Here is an 18,562-nt window from a genome sequence, read left to right on the forward strand (position 1 = left end):
GATCCATGCTGTAGGTGTAATGGTTAAGGCCTGGATTCAGCAATGCACTTAAGTATGTGCTGATATCCCATGGGACTTAAGGATGTGCTTAAAGTTCAGGGTTGTCCCAAGCAACCCCTCTCATGCTTTTCTAAAGAGAAGCGCAGTTGTCAACGAGGCATTGTATCAGTCAGAGTCAGCCAAGAGAGTTTGAGGAAAAGCCTAATCAAAACATTCTTCACAGATGTTTAAAATATATGAAGGCTGCTGTAATAGATCCCTTCCCATGGTGGAGGGCTCTTGGATGTATCTTCAGAACTGCTTTAATGAAAACCTTGCTCTTGTGGTGCTGAGCTGGAAGTGTGTGTTTTGCAGCAGGCTGAACTGAGCGCTCAGGTGAACGAAGCTGATGGGCAGAGGGGAGTGATTCCAGCTAACACCCAGCTGCAGACAGCCCTCTCAGTGAACCTGGGCTCTGACAGTCAGGCTGCCCACGTCGAGTTGTGTATTTCCACATCTAATGGTGAGAAATAATTTGAAGCTGATGATGGTGGTTTCCTGTAATCTCACATGCAAATGTTTTGGTGCATTTAGCCAGTGGTTTGCTTGTCCCCTAGTTGGTCTGTCATCCTCCATTTTTTCTGTCTGGATGCCTTCCTTTCACAGAGTTTTGAATCAACCAATGTTCCATCAATCTGAATAGGTTCTTCTGTGACCCCATGGTATCCAAAAGTCTTGTTAGCTGCTTACTGTTTGTTCCTTCTTCCATGCAATTGATACGGGAAGTGAAGTAAATTGGTCTTGCTGATCCCTGTTGCCTTCCTCATGCCACTGGTAGGAGTGGCTAGAGAACCATGCAGTGTGTGCCAACCTGAGACTGAGCATGCAGCTGCCGGATCTGGGTCTCGGCATGGAGGCTAAATGTCTGTAATCCTATATCTTCTCCCAGAAAACCCTCCCCTACTTAATTTTGAAAGTGATGCAGAGTTATTTCTTTCATAGAAGGTTAGGGTTGGAAGGGACCTCAGGAGGTCATCTAGTCCAACCCCCTGCTTGAAGCAGGACCTTTCCCCAATTTTTGCCCCAGATCCCTAAGTGGCCCCCTCAAGGATTGAACTCACAACCCTGGGTTTAGTAGGCCAGTGCTCAAACCACTGAGCTATCCCTCGCCCCGTGCCAGTGGAGAACTATTCATTAATAAACCACTTTCTCCCCTTTCCTAAGACACAATTATCCGAGCCGTGCTGATCTTTGCTGAAGGGATATTTGAAGGCGAGAGCCATGTGGTTCATCCCAGTCTCCAGAACCTCTCGGGTCGCATTCAGGTTCCCCTTACTCCTCCCAAAGATGTCCCAGTGGATTTACACATCAAAGCCTTTGTGGGTTACAGAAGCAGGTAAGGTTTGTGGGATAGTAGACTGTCAAGCCCCATTTCTGATGAGAGCAGAGTTTGATGCGAAACGTAGCAGTGGTGTAGCTTTCTGTGCCCTTGTGTTGTAGAAGGTCTGTGACAAGTAGAGTCGGGAATTTCTTTAGACCTAGTTCCTGTGCATCCTGACTCCTATTTAAAAGAACATTGACATGCTTTGACATGCCCGATTTCCAGATGTGCGAAACACCTGCAGCTCCCATTGGCTTGGAGCTGCGATTGCTCAGCAGGTTTGAAAACGAAGGCCCTACATGCTGAAATCATTCAGGGCCTGATCTTGTTCCCTTGAGAGTCAATGGGAGGTTCGCCATTGACAGCTGTGGGACCAGGCTTGGGTGGAATATGGGAAATATTAGCAAATTAGGGAAATGTGGTCTAGATGAAATTATTATAAAGTGGATGCACAACTGTTTCAAAGACCGTTCTCCAGCGTAATTATCAATGGTTCACTATGAAACTTGGAGGGCGTATCTAGTGGGGCCCCGCAGGGGTAAGTCTTGGCTCTGATACTATTCAGTATTTTTATGAATGACTTGGATAATGGCAGAGTATGCTTATAAAATTTGCTGATGACACCAGGCTGGGAGGGGTTGCAAGCACCCTTGGAGGACAGGCTTAGAATTCAAAACAACCTTGACAAATTGGAGAATTGTTTTGAAATCAACAAGATGACATTCAATAATAAAGACAAGTGCAAACTACTTCACTTAGGAAGGAAAAATCAAATGCACATCTACAAAATTAGGAGTAACTGGCTGGGTGGTAGAACTGCTGAAAAGGATCTGGGGACTACAGTGGATCACAAAATGAATATGAGTCAATGTGATGCAGTTGCGAAAAATGTTAATATCATTCTGGGTTGTGTTAATAGGAGTGTCATATGTAAGGCACAGGATGTAACTGTCCCACTTTACTTGGTGCTGGGTACTGTGTTCAATTCTGGGTGCCCACACTTTAGGAAAGATGTGGATAAATTGGCAAGAGTCCAGAGGAGAGCAGTGAAAATGATCAAAGGTTTAGAAAACCTGACCTATGAGGAAAAGTTAAAAAAAAAACCTGGGGCATGTTTAAACCTGAGAAAAGAAGATTAAAGAGGGATCTGATAACAGCATCGGGGGATAATGTTAAGGGATGTTATAAAGAGGATGGTGATCTAGGATGGTGAAGTTAGGAGAAGAAGCAGTGGGCTTAATTTGCATCAAGGGTTAGATATTAGGAAAAAACATCTAATTCTAAGGGTAGTTAAATGCTGGGATAGGCTTCCAAGGGAGGTTGTGGAATCCTTGTCATTGGAGGTTTTTAAGAGCAGGTTGGACAAACACCTGTCAGGGCTGGTCTAGTTTTACTTGGTCCTGCCTCAGCGGAGGGGGCTGGACTTGACCTATCAAGGTCCCTTCCTCCCCTAGCTTCTGTGATTGCATATGGGCTGTACTCTGTCAGTTGCTGACTGTCCTCAACTCCCTTTGACTTCAGCACAAGTCCTCGATCCATGTTTGAGGGCAGAATTTGTATAAATCACCATATAAATAAAATGCATCTGAAGTAACATTTGAGAATCATTTTCTCTTTTCATTTGCCTGCCAAGACCATGGTTCAGGGTTCTGTTTCCCCTGCTCCAGCTGGTGGTATCTCTACCAAAAGTGTAAGGCATGGCTGGAGCAGAGCTTCCTTTACTGTTTCAGGGGCCATCAGTCCACTGCAGGAGCAATGCAGAGAACTGAATGTAGGGGTTCCATTCATCTTTAATGTTACTTTTAATAAGTCTTAATTGTAGTTGTTAATAAAACGTCTCCAGTTTTATATCTTCTGTGTATAGTCCTAATGAGTGTTCTATTCATTGCTGGGATTGTGGTGACAGTCTGTGATGTAAAAGTGAATCATCCTGAATTTGTTAATGGAAGGGTGCAATAGACAAATCACTGGTCTGTTGGTAAATTTCTCTCTCTTTTTCCTTTGGATTCCTTCCAGCACACAGTTCCATGTCTTTGAACTGACAAGACAGCTACCCCGATTTTCAATGTATGCTTTGAGCAGCCCTGACTCGGCCCCTGAACCTCTAAGCTTTGTTAACTTTACAATCAGTGAGAGGGTACAAAGGGTGAGTTTATGCTCTGCATTTTATTTTCTGGTTCTGAACACCGTTGCTGCTTTTGTATCAGGTGGAGAGTTTGCAGTTAACTTGGGAATCCCTAGAGCAAAGGGAAATACTGTAATTTACTCCACTACTGTCAATAAGAGTCTATGTTTAACAGCTTACAGCTTGAGTTCATGCTTCTTTTTTTAAAAATGCTGGGATAGCAGAAACATTCCTAGAGTTTCTATGCATCTGCAGGAAATAGCTGCTTAAGACCAGAAGTTCTAGTAGTTATTCATCCCTTCATTGTACTTTATCTAGTAGAACTTGCCCAGCTTACACTCATGGAAGGGCCCCGGAGCGAATGACTGAATTTTGTAAATTAGCAAACGGGGAAAAGTGCAATTAAGTGTCTAGGTAATTCATCTTCATGAGTTTAATTCAGCTCAAATTCATAATGGATCAGTAAATGTTCTGTAGCGTATCTTGGAAATATGGTGGGATGGCAACTCGCTACAGCCTGGGCTGAGAATTGGCCAGTTCTTGGGAGTGGCTTAGTGAGGCTCTCTGGCGCATACATAACTTTCATTGCATAGAAATTCCTGGGACAAAAATACTTCTAACTTGAGTGGTTGATGGCAGATTGATCAGATGTAATACTCTTCTCTAAGGAAAACTTTTTGGCCTTGCCCCTCTGAGCTCCATCTATCTTAGGTACTTGTATGGGTTCCGTTATGTGAGTGTCTCACGATCTGTAATGTACTTATTCTCACATCACCCCTGTGAAGCAGGGCAGTGCTTTTATCCCCATTGTACAGATGGGGACCTGAGACACAGAGAGGCCAAGTGGCTTGCCTAAGGTCACACAGGGAGTATGTGACAAAGCAGGGATTTGAACCCTGGCCTTCCAAGTCTTAGCTACTGTCTTAGCCACTGAACAATCCTTCCTCTGTCAATTTCTTCTTATGTATTATTTGTATTAGTGTAGCGCCTAGGAACCTGGTCATGGACCCAATGTGCTGGGTGCTGTGCAGACACAGAACAAAAAGATGGTCCCTGCCCCGAAGGGCTTACGTGACTTTCTTACTTACTTGATTCTCTTATTCATAATATTATACAAAATCATGCTTTGAACAGCCCACTTATAACATAGAAAATTGTCCCCATTCCACTAGGTGGGAGAGAGCAAAATTAATCATGAGTCATCCTGATCTGTCCAGTAGGGGTGCTGTGATCCTAATACTCCAGTTGAGTTCCGTTTTCTAATAGAGACACTTTATTTCACGTCCCAGAGTAGGACTGTGCATATGATCACAAGAGGCACTGAGCTGGGTGGTTTGCAGCTCTTGTCTAGTGTATCCCATAATGTCCACTAGAGCAAGTATATTCCAGACAGTTTCTCCGTGGGAAGGGTAATGTTATGAATTTATTTTTCTAGGTTGTCATGTGGTTGAACCAGAGCTTTCTGTTACCAGAGGATGCAGAGTTCCAAAGCGCACCTTTTCAAGTCTGTTTCACTTCCCTGCGTGATGCAGGACAGCTGTGCATAAAAATTCAACCCAGTGGGGAGGTAATTTTTACTCTTGCCCCACTATATTTAGGTCTAATCTTATTAAAGAGCAGTGGAACTGAGAGGAAATGCCCACATGGGAAAGTGAACAGGGAGCCAAGGTACAAAGTAGAGGAGGGATCAAGCCATTAATATTTCCTGGTCACTCGCTTTTCGCTATTTCTGTCCAGTTAAGAGTTTTTATATTTAGTCCAGGAGTGCAGGAGTCCGGACTAGATGACCTCTTGAGGTCCCTTCCAGTCCTGTGATTCTCTGATCCTCTGATTATCATAGCATCAAAGTGTCTCATGGTTTTATGTGACTGCAGAGGCAGATGAAATGCTAGTGTTTTAAGCAGGATATTGTCCACAGTGGCATATTTAATTCTCCTTCAGTGGTAGTTTGTGCCCACTTTCCTATCTGGGAGTAAAATTTCAAGCTCAGCCAGTGATATGGACAATACAGCATGGTGGTCTTTCAATTTTCTGAAGCAACATATTCTTATATGGTGAAATTCAACCCTGTGCAGAGAGGCAGCACAGAGCCTCTCCACCACTTAAGCCCTATTTTGAGGGCTTAGATGGGATGTAACTAGTGCGTGATCCTTGTGCTGGCCCTCTGCATAGTGATGCATTTCTCCCTTAGGTCCTGATTCAGAGTCCGCTGAAGTCAGTGGAAAGATTCCCATATACTTCAGATCTAGCCCACAGTGCTTAATTCTAGCAAAATGTAGTATCTGATTAATAGGCTTTCCAATGGAAATCTTGCAGTATTAACTGTTTTGAGCATTACGTTGAATATGCTGCAAAAGGGGTCCTATTTAATGGCTGTGGAGGGAGAATTTTGAAGCAAGGCGAAATCTGAAACTTATGGTTTTCATACCTGTTAGATTTCTATCAGCACAGACGATATAGATCTAGCCGGTGACATTATCCAGTCAATGGCCTCCTTCTTGGCAATTGAAGACTTGCAGGTGGAAGCAGATTTCCCTGTGTACTTTGAGGAGTTGCTGAAAGTGCTAGTTAAGGTGAGTAGGCACCAAGTGTGTCTAAATGGTGGTTGATTTGGTGATGGATGGTGGCTTCAGGATTTGATGACTTTTTCTCTCTTTCTATGTCTAAACTTTCTGTGGCTTTCTGCCATTTAAACCTGCAACCATGGCTTACTGTGCTCTGAATTAAGGAGAGGGTGACAGCCCCTCTTTTCCAAAATTTCTTGTTATCCAAAACAGGGTCAGGTCCCCTCCTGGCTGTTGATGATTAAGACAATTCCCTCATTCTGTAAAGTCTGGTCAGGAGATTCAAAGTCCATTGAAGCTGATGGTTTGGATCAGGCCCTGAGTGAATCAGGGAGGTCAATAGGCCCTGAAAGTCTCATCTAGCCTTCCTCTTCCTGGGCAAGGATCCAGGTGGGGGGGTAGGAAGCTGTTCGCTATTAAATTGGTGCAGTCTCTACCTTTCAAAGCTAGACTCTCAGATTTGCTTGGACTTCACAAAGTGCTTGGGTGTCTTTACTCTTGATAGGTGGATGAATATCATACAGTCCATCAGAAACTCACTGCCGACATGGCGGACCACTCCAACCTTATCCGTAGTATGTTGGTTCGAGCAGAAGATTCACGCCTTATGGGAGACATGTGAGCCGCCATTGCATTTCAGGAGGGGGAGGGATAGCTCAGTGGTTTGAGCATTGGCCTGCTAAACCCAGGGTTATGAGTTCAATCTTTGAGGGGGCCATTTAGAAATCTGGGGCAAAAATTGGGGATTGGTCCTGCTTTGAGCAGGGGGTTGGACTAGATGATCTCCTGAGGTCCCTTCCAACCCTGATATTCTACAATTCTGTATAATTCTCTGGCTCTAGTGGCCAGTCATAGCTTTTTGATAGAGAGGAACACCTTTAGATAGAAACAGCTGCATGGATCTAGGCTGCATTAAATCTAGGTGCGTATTATTTGCACATGATCATTGTGATCTGTTCTTTATGCTGAGAACTAGCAGGCCGGTGACTCAGGCAGACTCAGCGCGGGGCGGGCAATGTGAATCAGCTGTGAGGTAGTGTTGTCAAGCTCTCAGCTAGGCCAGAGGGAGTCCCTTGTGTGAAGAGGAAGGGAGCATTAGCTGGGCAGAGCAGGACTCATCCTCTTTGGGCTGGGGTGGGGAAGGACTCTGAGCAGGAGGCTGAGGAAGAGTTTGTTCCCTGTGTTTTCAGGGCATTAATCTTTTGCTCTGAACAGCTCTGTCCTCCTGAAGCTAAGGGCTGATGTCCGTATCACAGCTGTCTATTGCTAGAAGTCGAGGGATCTAATGCAACTAATGGTCAGCAAGGCTAACTCTTCTGGGGAAACTAACTCCTTTTCCCAGAGCTTCCAATCACTCAGAACATAGATGTGAACGGCCGTACTGGGTCAGACCAAAGGTCCCATCTAGCCCAGTATCCTGTCTTCCAACAGTGGCCAGTGCTAGGTGCCCCAGAGGGAATGAACAGAACAGGTCATCATCAAGTGGTCCATCCCCTGTCGCTCATTCCCAGCTTCTGGCAAACCAGAGGCTAGGGACACCATCCCTGCCCATCCTGGCTAATAGCCATTGATGGACCTATCCTCCATGAATTTATCTAGTTCTTTTTTGAACCCTGTTATAGTCTTGGCCTTCACAACATCCTCTGTCAAGGATTCCACAGGTTGACTGTGCGTTGTGTGAAAAAATACTTCCTTTTGTTTGTTTTAAATCTGCTGCCTCTTAATTTCATTTGGTGGCCCATAGTTCTTGTGTTATGAGGAGTAAAAAACACTTCCTTATTTACTTCCTCCACACCAGTCATGATTTTATAGACCTCTATCATATCCCCCCTTTGTCGTCTCTTTTCCAAGCTGAAAAGTCCCAGTTTTATTAATCTCTCCTCACACAGCAGCCATTCCATACCCCTAATCATTTTTGTTGCCCTTTTCTGAACCTTTTCCAAGTCCAGTATATCCAGTATCAAGGAGCAAAATGCTATTGGGGGAGGCATGTAAAAAAGAGTGAGAGAATGGAGTAAATATACTGTTACTTTGTTTTTCCGGTGTAAGTAATGAGGAATAACACATATGACTAGCTGTGTAGTTATATTGGATACCCATCTATCTCTTATGCGTTCAGCCTTCTAGCTTCAGACAACTTGAGAACAGCAGGTAGTGACTGTAACCATAGTAACGAAACATTGTTGCTTTTTTACATTAACAAAACATGAATTGTCGCCTGGTTTCCTTGTCCCTTGATCTCCCTTATCTCTGTTGTTCATTTTCACAGGAGAAATATGAAGAAACGGTACATGGAACTCTATGATCTTAACAGAGATTTACTTAATGAGTATAAAATTCGCTGCACCAACCACACCGAGCTGTTAAACAATCTCAAATCTGTAAATCAAGCTATCCAGAGAGCGGGGCAGCTGCGTGGTAAGTCCAGGGCAGGGTTCTACTTTGGGGATTCCATATTTGGCTCACCAAGCCAGGGAAGAGAATGGCACATCAAAGAGCAAATGCAGGATTGTTAAAGCTTGTCTTGAAGGCCAGATAAATTTTGCTGTATGGTCCAGGACTTAGTAGTGGGAATCTTGCTTCAATTTTCAGCTACAGAGGAATATGAAATCTCTCGGTATTTGTTTAAACTGTAGTGTTACTCTCACTTTTAAAAGACAAATACAAATCATCTCTACCAGGTATAAGATACATACCCTAATCTCAAGGGTCCCAGGAAATGCTGTTCAAATGTAAAAAGAAAAGGAGTACTTGTGGCACCTTAGAGACTAACCAATTTATTTGAGCATAAGCTTTCGTGAGCTACAGCTAACTTCATTGGATGCATACTGTGGAAAGTGTGGAAGATCTTTTTATACACACAAAGCATGAAAAAATACCTCCCCCCACCCCACTCTCCTGCTGGTAATAGCTTATCTAAAGTGATCACTCTCCTTACAATGTGTATGATAATCAAAGTGGGCCATTTCCAGCACAAATCCAGTGTTTAACAAGAACGTCTGGGGGGGGCGGGAGGTAGGAAAAAACAAGGGGAAATAGGTTACCTTGCATAATGACCCAGCCACTCCCAGTCTCTATTCAAGCCTAAGTTAATTGTATCCAATTTGCAAATGAATTCCAATTCAACAGTTTCTCGCTGGAGTCTGGATTTGAAGTTTTTTTGTTGTAATATCGCAACTTTCATGTCTGTAATCGCGTGACCAGAGAGACTGAAGTGTTCTCCGACTGGTTTATGAATGTTATAATTCTTGACATCTGATTTGTGTCCATTTATTCTTTTACGTAGAGACTGTCCAATTTGACCAATGTACATGGCAGAGGGGCATTGCTGGCACATGATGGCATATATCACATTGGTGGATGTGCAGGTGAACGAGCCTCTGACAGTGTGGCTGATGTTATTAGGCCCTGTGATGGTGTCCCCTGAATAGATATGTGGGCACAGTTGGCAACGGGCTTTGTTGCAAGGATAGGTTCCTGGGTTAGTGGTTCTGTTGTGTGGTGTGTGGTTGCTGGTGAGTATTTGCTTCAGGTTGGGGGACTGTCTGTAGGCAAGGACTGGCCTGTCTCCCAAGATTTGTGAGAGCGTTGGGTCATCCTTCAGGATAGGTTGTAGGTCCTTAATAATGCGTTGGAGGGGTTTTAATTGGGGGCTGAGGTTGATGGTGGGATGGAAATAGGTCGGAATATGAACAAGAGGCTGCTCGGCAGCTCTCCAACACCACTTTCTACAAGCCATTACCCTCTGATCCCACTGAGAGTTACCAAAAGAAACTACAGCATTTGCTCAAGAAACTCCCTGAAAAAGCACAAGATCAAATCCGCACAGACACACCCCTGGAACCCCGACCTGGGATATTCTATCTACTACCCAAGATCCATAAACCTGGAAATCCTGGGCGCCCCATCATCTCAGGCATTGGCACCCTGACAGCAGGATTGTCTGGCTATGTAGACTCCCTCCTCAGGCCCTACGCTACCAGCACTCCCAGCTACCTTCGAGACACCACTGACTTCCTGAGGAAACTACAATCCGTTGGTGATCTTCCTGAAAACACCATCCTAGCCCTATGGATGTAGAAGCCCTCTACACCAACATTCCACACAAAGATGGACTACAAGCCGTCAAGAACACTATCCCCGATAATGTCACGGCAAACCTGGTGGCTGAACTTTGTGACTTTGTCCTTACCCATAACTATTTTACACTTGGGGACAATGTACACCTTCAGATCAGCGGCACTGCTATGGATACCCACATGGCCCCACAGTATGCCAACATTTTTATGGCTGACTTAGAACAACGCTTTCTCAGCTCTCGTCCCCTAACGCCCCTACTCTACTTGCTCTATATTGATGACATCTTCATCATCTGGACCCATGGAAAAGAAGCCCTTGAGGAATTCCACCATGATTTCAACAATTTCCATCCTACCATCAACCTCAGCCTGGACCAGTCCACACAAGAGATCCACTTCCTGGACACTACAGTGCTAATAAACGATGGTAACATAAACACCACCCTATACTGGAAACCTACTGACCACTATTCCTACCTACATGCCTCCAGCTTTCACCCTGAGCACACCACACGATCCATCGTCTACAGCCAAGCTCTGCGATACAACCGCATTTGCTCCAACCCCTCAGACAGAGACAAACACCTACAAGATCTCTATCAAGCATTCTTACAACTACAATACCCACCTGCGGAAGTGAAGAAACAGATTGATAGAGCCAGAAGAGTTCCCAGAAGTCACCTACTACAGGACAGGCCTAACAAAGAAAATAACAGAACGCCACTAGCCGTCACCTTCAGCCCCCAATTAAAACCCCTCCAACGCATTATTAAGGACCTACAACCTATCCTGAAGGATGACCCAATGCTCTCACAAATCTTGGGAGATAGGCCAGTCCTTGCCTACAGACAGCCCCCCAACCTGAAGCAAATACTCACCAGCAACCACATACCACACAACAGAACCACTAACCCAGGAACCTATCCTTGCAACAAAGCCCGTTGCCAACTGTGCCCACATATCTATTCAGGGGACACCATCACAGGGCCTAATAACATCAGCCACACTGTCAGAGGCTCGTTCACCTGCACATCCACCAATGTGATATATGCCATCATGTGCCAGCAATGCCCCTCTGCCATGAACATTGGTCAAATTGGACAGTCTCTACGTAAAAGAATAAATGGACACAAATCAGATGTCAAGAATTATAACATTCATAAACCAGTCGGAGAACACTTCAGTCTCTCTGGTCACGCGATTACAGACATGAAAGTTGCGATATTACAACAAAAAAACTTCAAATCCAGACTCCAGCGAGAAACTGTTGAATTGGAATTCATTTGCAAATTGGATACAATTAACTTAGGCTTGAATAGAGACTGGGAGTGGCTGGGTTATTATGCAAGGTAACCTAGTTCCCCTTGTTTTTTCCTACCCCCCCCCCCCCCCACCCCAGACGTTCTTGTTAAACCCTGGATTTGTGCTGGAAATGGCCCACCTTGATTATCATACACATTGTAAGGAGAGTGGTCACTTTAGATAAGCTATTACCAGCAGGAGAGTGGGGTGGGGGGAGGTATTTTTTCATGCTTTGTGTGTATAAAAAGATCTTCCACACTTTCCACAGTATGCATCCGATGAAGTTAGCTGTAGCTCACGAAAGCTTATGCGCAAATAAATTGGTTAGTCTCTAAGGTGCCACAAGTACTCCTTTTCTTTTTGCGAATACAGACTAACACGGCTGTTACTCTGAAACCTGTTCAAATGTAGGTAGACTTTGGCCCAGATCCTGCTAGTTGCACTGCATGGGCAGAGCACTGTGTGGCATTGGGGTCAGCCTGTGCAGAGCAGCTTGCACATTAGGAGCTCTCTTTCTGTTGCCCATGAACATTTCAATGTATGAAACTTGAAACTTCAAAGTATGGCTACGTACAGGAAACGTATGGGAGCTAAAGCATAAATACAGTCTGAAAATCAGTCCAAATTCTCTTTCTAAACCCTACCGTAAGTTTTTTTTTAAGTTTTGTCCCACTTGGTAAGTCATCAGCCCTATCACTACTGACATGCGTGAACTCAAATTCGATAGGAAAGGTTCTGAAAACACGGAGGTAGGTGGGAAATTGCTGGGCTAAGGACAGAAATTCAATGTCAAACCTAATTTGTTTTTTTCTAGTTACTTGGCTGGAAGAAGCACCAAGTGCAGTCCCTTGGTATTTCCATTACACTAATTACTTGCTAATGAATTGATTGAGAGTTGCTGGGCACCCTAGATTCTTAGGAAAGTCAGGAAGTTATGGGTGCTCAGCGTGACTTTGGGGCAACAATTCAAAGCTGTTATCAGCATTTTGAATAGTGTAAGACTTACTGCTTTTTTTAAACAATTTTTACAGTGTAACATTAAAAGTTACATTTGAATTCTTCACTTCTGGCCCAGAAGGTTAAAGGAGGACACTATCAGGTTAAATCAGACTATTGTAAAGTTTATCTGCGTTACTAGCAACACCTTAGATTATTAAAACTGACCTTTAAATATATTTTAGCTTTTGCTATTGGGTGGTTTCTTTATGCTTTTCTCTTTGCACGTGCCCAAGCACAGTGTTCCAGTTCTTGCTTTGCAAATAGGGAGATACTTATTTAAGCTATTCGGGGAAAGGACTATTTTACTGCATATTTGTATGGTGCCTGCCATGGTGGGGACCCTAGGCACTTTTGTAATACAAATAATAGCCCCCCCCCTTTGACGTGGAATTAAGAAAAAGGGAAAATAGTCCTACTGTTTCGTTTTATTTTAAAAAAACCCAAACAACAATTAATTTTTTTTACAAAATCTAAATTCTGAGAGACCAGCTCTGACCTGTAAATGTCTATTTAATGTTTCATTCGGTTACTTAAATACATACTAGTGCTGATTCTGTGTTTTTGTTTCTTTCCAGTTGGGAAACCCAAGACACAGGTGATCACTGCATGCCGGGATGCCATTAGAAACAACAACCTAAATATGCTCTTCAGGATAATGCGAGTGGGGACTGCATCCTCGTAAAAGGGGAATAGCGACTGCATGGAGATGATACTTCCTTACAACAGGTGATCTTAGACAAATGAACAGATGTCATAGGAGCAGATGTCCTGTAGTATTTTCTTTCCGACTGTTCCCCAAGTAAGCCATTGGGAGACAAAGGTAGGGAACTTGATGTGTAGCAATGTATAAGGGACCAATACTGAGAAGCAGTTAAATTAGCCTGCAGCTCCACCATAGAATGAAGCAAATGGAAAGATAGTTTGCTGTTTTTTAAAGTAAGCCATCAGTTGGGATATGCTACTTTGGAGGCTAAAGGATAGGAAAATCTATGAAGAAAGGCTCAGAGTTTTAAAGTGCAGATGTGGTATTTATGTAAGTCACTCAAGACACTTGTATAGTACTGGAATAGTTATTTTTCTTACTGTAACTTATTTATGGAATTTATTATATTTTGCAGTTATGGTATCAGCTTTTCCATTAAAACACAGAACTGTCAGGCTTTTGCCATGTGTGTTCCGTTGAAGAGAGGCGGTTATTTTTGTTATTTATTTTATGTTAATGAAACACATTTCAGGTTTTGCTCCATAATTGTCAGGCATTTTGATCACAGAATATACCAAGCAAGAGGTATGTCTATTAATACAAAAAACCTTGAGTTCAGAGTGGGTCTCAACCAAAACCTTGGCTCCTAAGGCTCCCTAACTTTGGGGTATTTGAGAACCATAACTGATTTGTGCAGCTTGCTCCTGCCCCTAGTTATCAGCTGCTGACCTGTGCAGCACAGAGCTGCTCTATGTCAGTGAATCCCTGGTTTCAGCCGCTACTTTCAGAACAGGTCTCACTGGGAAGGCCAAGCGGGAGAGGTGAGGTGACATGGGAGTCACTGCAGGCAAAAGTCCCAACTACAGCACCCCCTACTGGCTTTATAAAAAATAAGCAAATTAACCAGTTCTTAGGTTTCCATGAAGCTAGGAACTGGTCAGTTTTCTAAAGTGAACACTTAAGCCTCGCTTTGCTTGGTGGAAATTCCACCTTCAGCTATTCATTCTCTGCAACTGCTGGATAAGAGCGCACATGCTAAGGAGGGGGAGGCGGGGAGAAAGAGTGGCATGTATTTTATGAAGGAGCAAACTGATCCTTGGTAGCAGTACATGCAGGAATAAAAAGGGGGCAGGAAGAAGTATCTAGGTACAAGAGGTAGGGAGAAAAATCTCTTGGACTCTGGCATAAAGAACTGTCAGAAGAAACAGTATTTTGGGCCAGTTAGTTAAAAGTGGGTTTAAATAATGCAGTAGGATGGTGGACTGGAGTGTAAATTTTTATGCCAAAGCTGATTTCTCCTATGAGCTAAAACAGTTCTTAACTGATGTGCCTGACCTGAATTGCATCCTCAGCATGTTTCCTCATTCTGCTTCAGCGAGCCCCTTCCATATGTAACTATCAATACCTGCATACAACAGGGCAGGGAGAGAGGTGCCTCTCATCTCTGTGGGGTAAGATGCGCACATGGAAGGGGCTTCTTGGATAGCTCCTCTGTAGTAACAGGCTGCTTATGTAAGCTGTGAAATAGAGACAGTGGTGCATCATCCACCCTGGAGAGGTTAGGGAGCTCATAGCTGGCTAAAAAGAAAATTAATTCTTGAAATCTGTTTTAATCCTGAGAACAGCCTCTGTCATTGATTCATCCCCCCAGTATGAATTGTGCTGCCAAACACACATCTGCCATTTCAAATTGGCTGTAATAGCTTATCGAATCCTTGTAAGAACCAGATTGTTAGTCGAACTCTGCTTCTGATTAAAAGGGTCTAGTGAGCCACCCGTTCCATGCTGGGTTGGTGAATTTTAAAACTTTATTATGGAGCAATCTCTAGGGATCTCTGCCAGCCACTGTATTTGTAGGGAAAGATTCCCATAGCTCCAATCTCTCTTCTTTGTTCTACTTGCCAATTTGTCATGCTTGATTGGTTTCATTGTGAGTGCAGTTTGTTTTACAGCTAGACAGTGGCTTTGATCAGAAGGCAGACCATGTTGTTGTAGCCGGACATGCTGATTATCAAAGCTACATACCATGCACTTTCACGCCATCCTGTCTCGATTTTTGTGTCTGTGGGCAAGCTATATTCCTGTAGCATTCAGTTCCTCAGTACTAATAATCCAGATCTGTAACTGGGCCAACTCCCCACCTATATTTGATCTGAAGACAGGAGATTTGATACTTGCTGTAAGAACGTATTTTGAACTCATCTGGCCTTACATCTCTTGTCCTAAAGGATGAGCCAAGCTATGCATCACCGAAATAAAGCAACTCAGCTGGCACACAGAAGTAGGCAACAGATCAAGGTAAGAAGAGCAGAGTTCAGTGGAACCTGCAGTGACCCCCAGGAATTCATGCTAGATTGACACACTGGTCACTACATGCACGTGTGTGTGAACCTATTAAACCGTACTGTGGCTTTGTAACTGCACAAGGGACTAGCGCTTGTCCACATCCCAACCTACATGCATTCCACCCCCTATATGAGATGACAACTCTTGGGAAAAACCTGGCAAGCTTGTCCTTAGAACACAAATGTTTTCCCCGCACACCCTCAGCTCCTACAGAAACCAGATGAGAAATTGCACTAGAACCAGTGCCCTCTTAACAGGAACATTTATGCACAAGTGATTTTCAGTGTCTTCATTTAAGCTTCAGCGTGGGGGAAGCAATTAGAACTGACACTTGACAAAAGGCCGTTCAGTTCTAGTTCTGACTTCTCCAAGTCTGAGGATTGCTGTGTTATCTTATTCCTCGTTTCAATCAGGAAGAGATGTGTAGGAGGTAAGGTAGTTCAGATTGGCCCTGCTTTTAAAATGCACTGATCCTCAGAAGAAAGATACCATCAATGTGAAACATACCCATGCCCCAGAAGGGAGTAAAAAGAGTGACACAGAGGAAAAGGACTTAAATCTTTTTTAAGTGTCACACTATGATGTGCATATGAATGAGGATTGGTCTTTTTAAGTCTCCTTCAGTCTAGGCTATAGGTACCTTGCTCTGTCTTGCTCCATAATGAAGTGGTCCTTTTGTTTTCAGCTACTTGACAAAACTGCTTCCATCTAATACAAAGGAAATTGCTGCATTGCCAGTGCCTGAATTACCCAGAAGCCTGGTTGCATGTTTCTAGTGTCAAATGCTGGACTCTGTCTCTTGTGCAGCAGAGGAATCTGGTGAGCAGCCTGAATGTCCTCTTAGACTAATTAGTCTGAGCCATTTAAATGTTGCATAATGTTGGATTGCCTGGTATGTATCCCTTCACTGAAACTTACAGAATGTCCCCTTTGTTCATGTAACTGCTATTCACTTGCACCGTTTGTTCTTCCTCTGTCACTCTTTTTACTCCCTTCTGGGGCATGGGTATGTTTCACATTGATGGTATCTTTCTTCTGAGGATCAGTGCATTTTAAAAGCAGGGCCAATCTGAACTACCTTACCTGAATTTCAGTATCAGAAAACAGAGCCTGGAGAGAGGGATATTTGCTGGATAGGCTTTGTCAAGATTAAACAAAAATGTTTTTTTAATTTAAACATTAGCTAATGTGATTTAAAACACCACTTGGCATTTACTGTATACAGGGTTTTCTAGGTGCCTGCCTCCTGAATTTCAAGTAATCCTGGGGCTTGTTCTTTCCAACACACAGCTTTCCACCCCAAGGACCAGCTTACAGGGAGTAAGGGGAGCTGTTGATTTTTAGCTCCCTCAGTGCCAGTTGTGAGTTCAGGTTCAGCTTCTAGCCTGTCCTGTGGGAGGCTATTCCACAGACTGATGGAGCTCAGCCTTAGGAGGAGGTAGTTCTTACACATAATCATCAGCTTTTCCAGAAACTCAATCTTCTACTTCTATTTCAAATGCCTGGCTGCAGTCTAAACATTTCCTTGTACTCTTGGTGCTTGCAGCCCTTACATCCTTGTAGACTATTAGGTGCTTCTCCTTTGTATTTTAAGCCACCTGATCAACTTTCCTTTTCTGCACGGAAAATTCCACTGCACAGTAGTTTAGGCTTTGGCATCTCAAAGGCCGAGAACGGAATCTATTTCTCCAGGATAACTATAGGCCAGGAAGTGATATCCCCAACACTGAAGAAATACAGCTTGGCTGGGCATTTAACTTAAACTACCCATTCAAGATTTGGAAAGTGTCCTGACCTCCAGTAGGATTTGTTTCTAGTTTTATACTCATCACAACTGGCTTAAAACAGCACCATGGTTTAAATGTTCAAACCAGGTGAGAAAGCCTTTTGGATTATTTTTTTTTCCTAAAAGATCTGCTGTAAGAATGATTTTGGGGGAAGTTCTCTTGCCTGCGTTATACAGGGGGCCAGACTAGATGGTCACAATGGTCCTTTCTGGCCTTGGAATCTGTGAAACCAGTCTCTACCTTGCACAGAGAAACCAGATCATGAAAACAAGTTAGTTAATTACACGTAGCTCTGGCTAAAGCTAGATCATGTGCAGAGAGCAAACTTCTCGCTGTGCTCCAGCGCATCACCATTTCTAAGTCCAATAATAGTCCTGGGTTACATACACAGAGGAAGTCACAGATCTGCACAGAAATTGGGGGGGTAGCAGGCTCCCTCCCCATGCTGCTTCATCCCATGCCAAGTTGGTATGCAAAGGCATGGCCATGCATGTTTCTCTCCCACCCCATCTCAAGCCTAGGGGCTATATTCCATGGCTTAGATGGATTTGCAAAGGCACTATTCACAGCAAAAGCACACGTGTGTGTAAGTCAGTTACTACTGAAGGTGCAAAACACCTTCTAGGCAATGCAAAATAAGCTCAGCCCTGGTGCGTGCAAAGCAGTAGCGAGTCAACGATACAGAACTCAGCCAGACTGTTTCTTCCTGAGAGCCAGCACATGTTGTGTGACAGCACCAGTTAGTGGGCCGATAACGCCTCACCGCTTCAGCAATGTGGCGCTCCTAGCAAAGTCAGAACTGCACCTAGCGTGGGGGCAGCAGGTCATGCCAATCTGCTTTTAAGATGTTATTTTAAAAGCATGTACTGCTCCTGTCATGGCTGAGCAACCAGCGTCCTAACTAGCCTACCCAGCGGGCTGGGGTGGCATAGATGGAACAAGCTGCTCAGAATGCAAAATTAGGTATTCAGCTACTAGAGTGATGGAGACCATACCACAGCCCAGCTAGAATTAGGCCACAGCTTGAAGGGTGACGGTGAGAAGACACACTGGGGATGGCAACCGCACCTATTATATTTGCCCAAGAGACAAGGAGGGTGGATAGGCCCTTCACTACATTTTTTTCCCCACCAGCACACATGATTTTAACTCCTGCTTATGTCCTCCCACTACCCTTTCCCTGCCCACCAAAACCCTATGGGTTTGTTCTTTGTATCAGTACAAGTAGACTGAGGCTGAAGGCTCCCCCCCCGCACTATCATCTCTTCCCCCCTCGTCCCTTCCCAGATATACAAGG

The 18,562-nt window shown here is 44.0% G+C and overlaps 1 protein-coding gene across 3 annotated transcripts in view; it reads left to right on the forward strand.

Moving 5' to 3' along the window:
• BBS2 (Bardet-Biedl syndrome 2) overlaps nucleotides 1-13,586 on the forward strand; it is a 33,405-nt gene extending 19,819 nt beyond the window's left edge. For 2 of the 3 annotated variants that reach the window (XM_037878184.2, XM_043526432.1), the window contains exons 10-17: nucleotides 355-502; nucleotides 1,204-1,375; nucleotides 3,377-3,506; nucleotides 4,921-5,052; nucleotides 5,921-6,058; nucleotides 6,555-6,667; nucleotides 8,319-8,467; nucleotides 13,005-13,586. In XM_037878184.2, the coding sequence (XP_037734112.1) occupies nucleotides 355-502; nucleotides 1,204-1,375; nucleotides 3,377-3,506; nucleotides 4,921-5,052; nucleotides 5,921-6,058; nucleotides 6,555-6,667; nucleotides 8,319-8,467; nucleotides 13,005-13,111 (1,089 nt within the window). In that variant the 3' untranslated portion in view covers nucleotides 13,112-13,586. The remainder of the gene's footprint in view (nucleotides 1-354; nucleotides 503-1,203; nucleotides 1,376-3,376; nucleotides 3,507-4,920; nucleotides 5,053-5,920; nucleotides 6,059-6,554; nucleotides 6,668-8,318; nucleotides 8,468-13,004) is intronic. The other variant, XR_005222302.2, reaches the window with a different exon arrangement.
• The last annotated feature ends 4,976 nt before the right edge of the window (nucleotides 13,587-18,562 follow it).

This window comes from Chelonia mydas, chromosome 12, assembly GCF_015237465.2.
Source record: "Chelonia mydas isolate rCheMyd1 chromosome 12, rCheMyd1.pri.v2, whole genome shotgun sequence".
NCBI classification, from domain to species: domain Eukaryota; kingdom Metazoa; phylum Chordata; order Testudines; family Cheloniidae; genus Chelonia; species Chelonia mydas.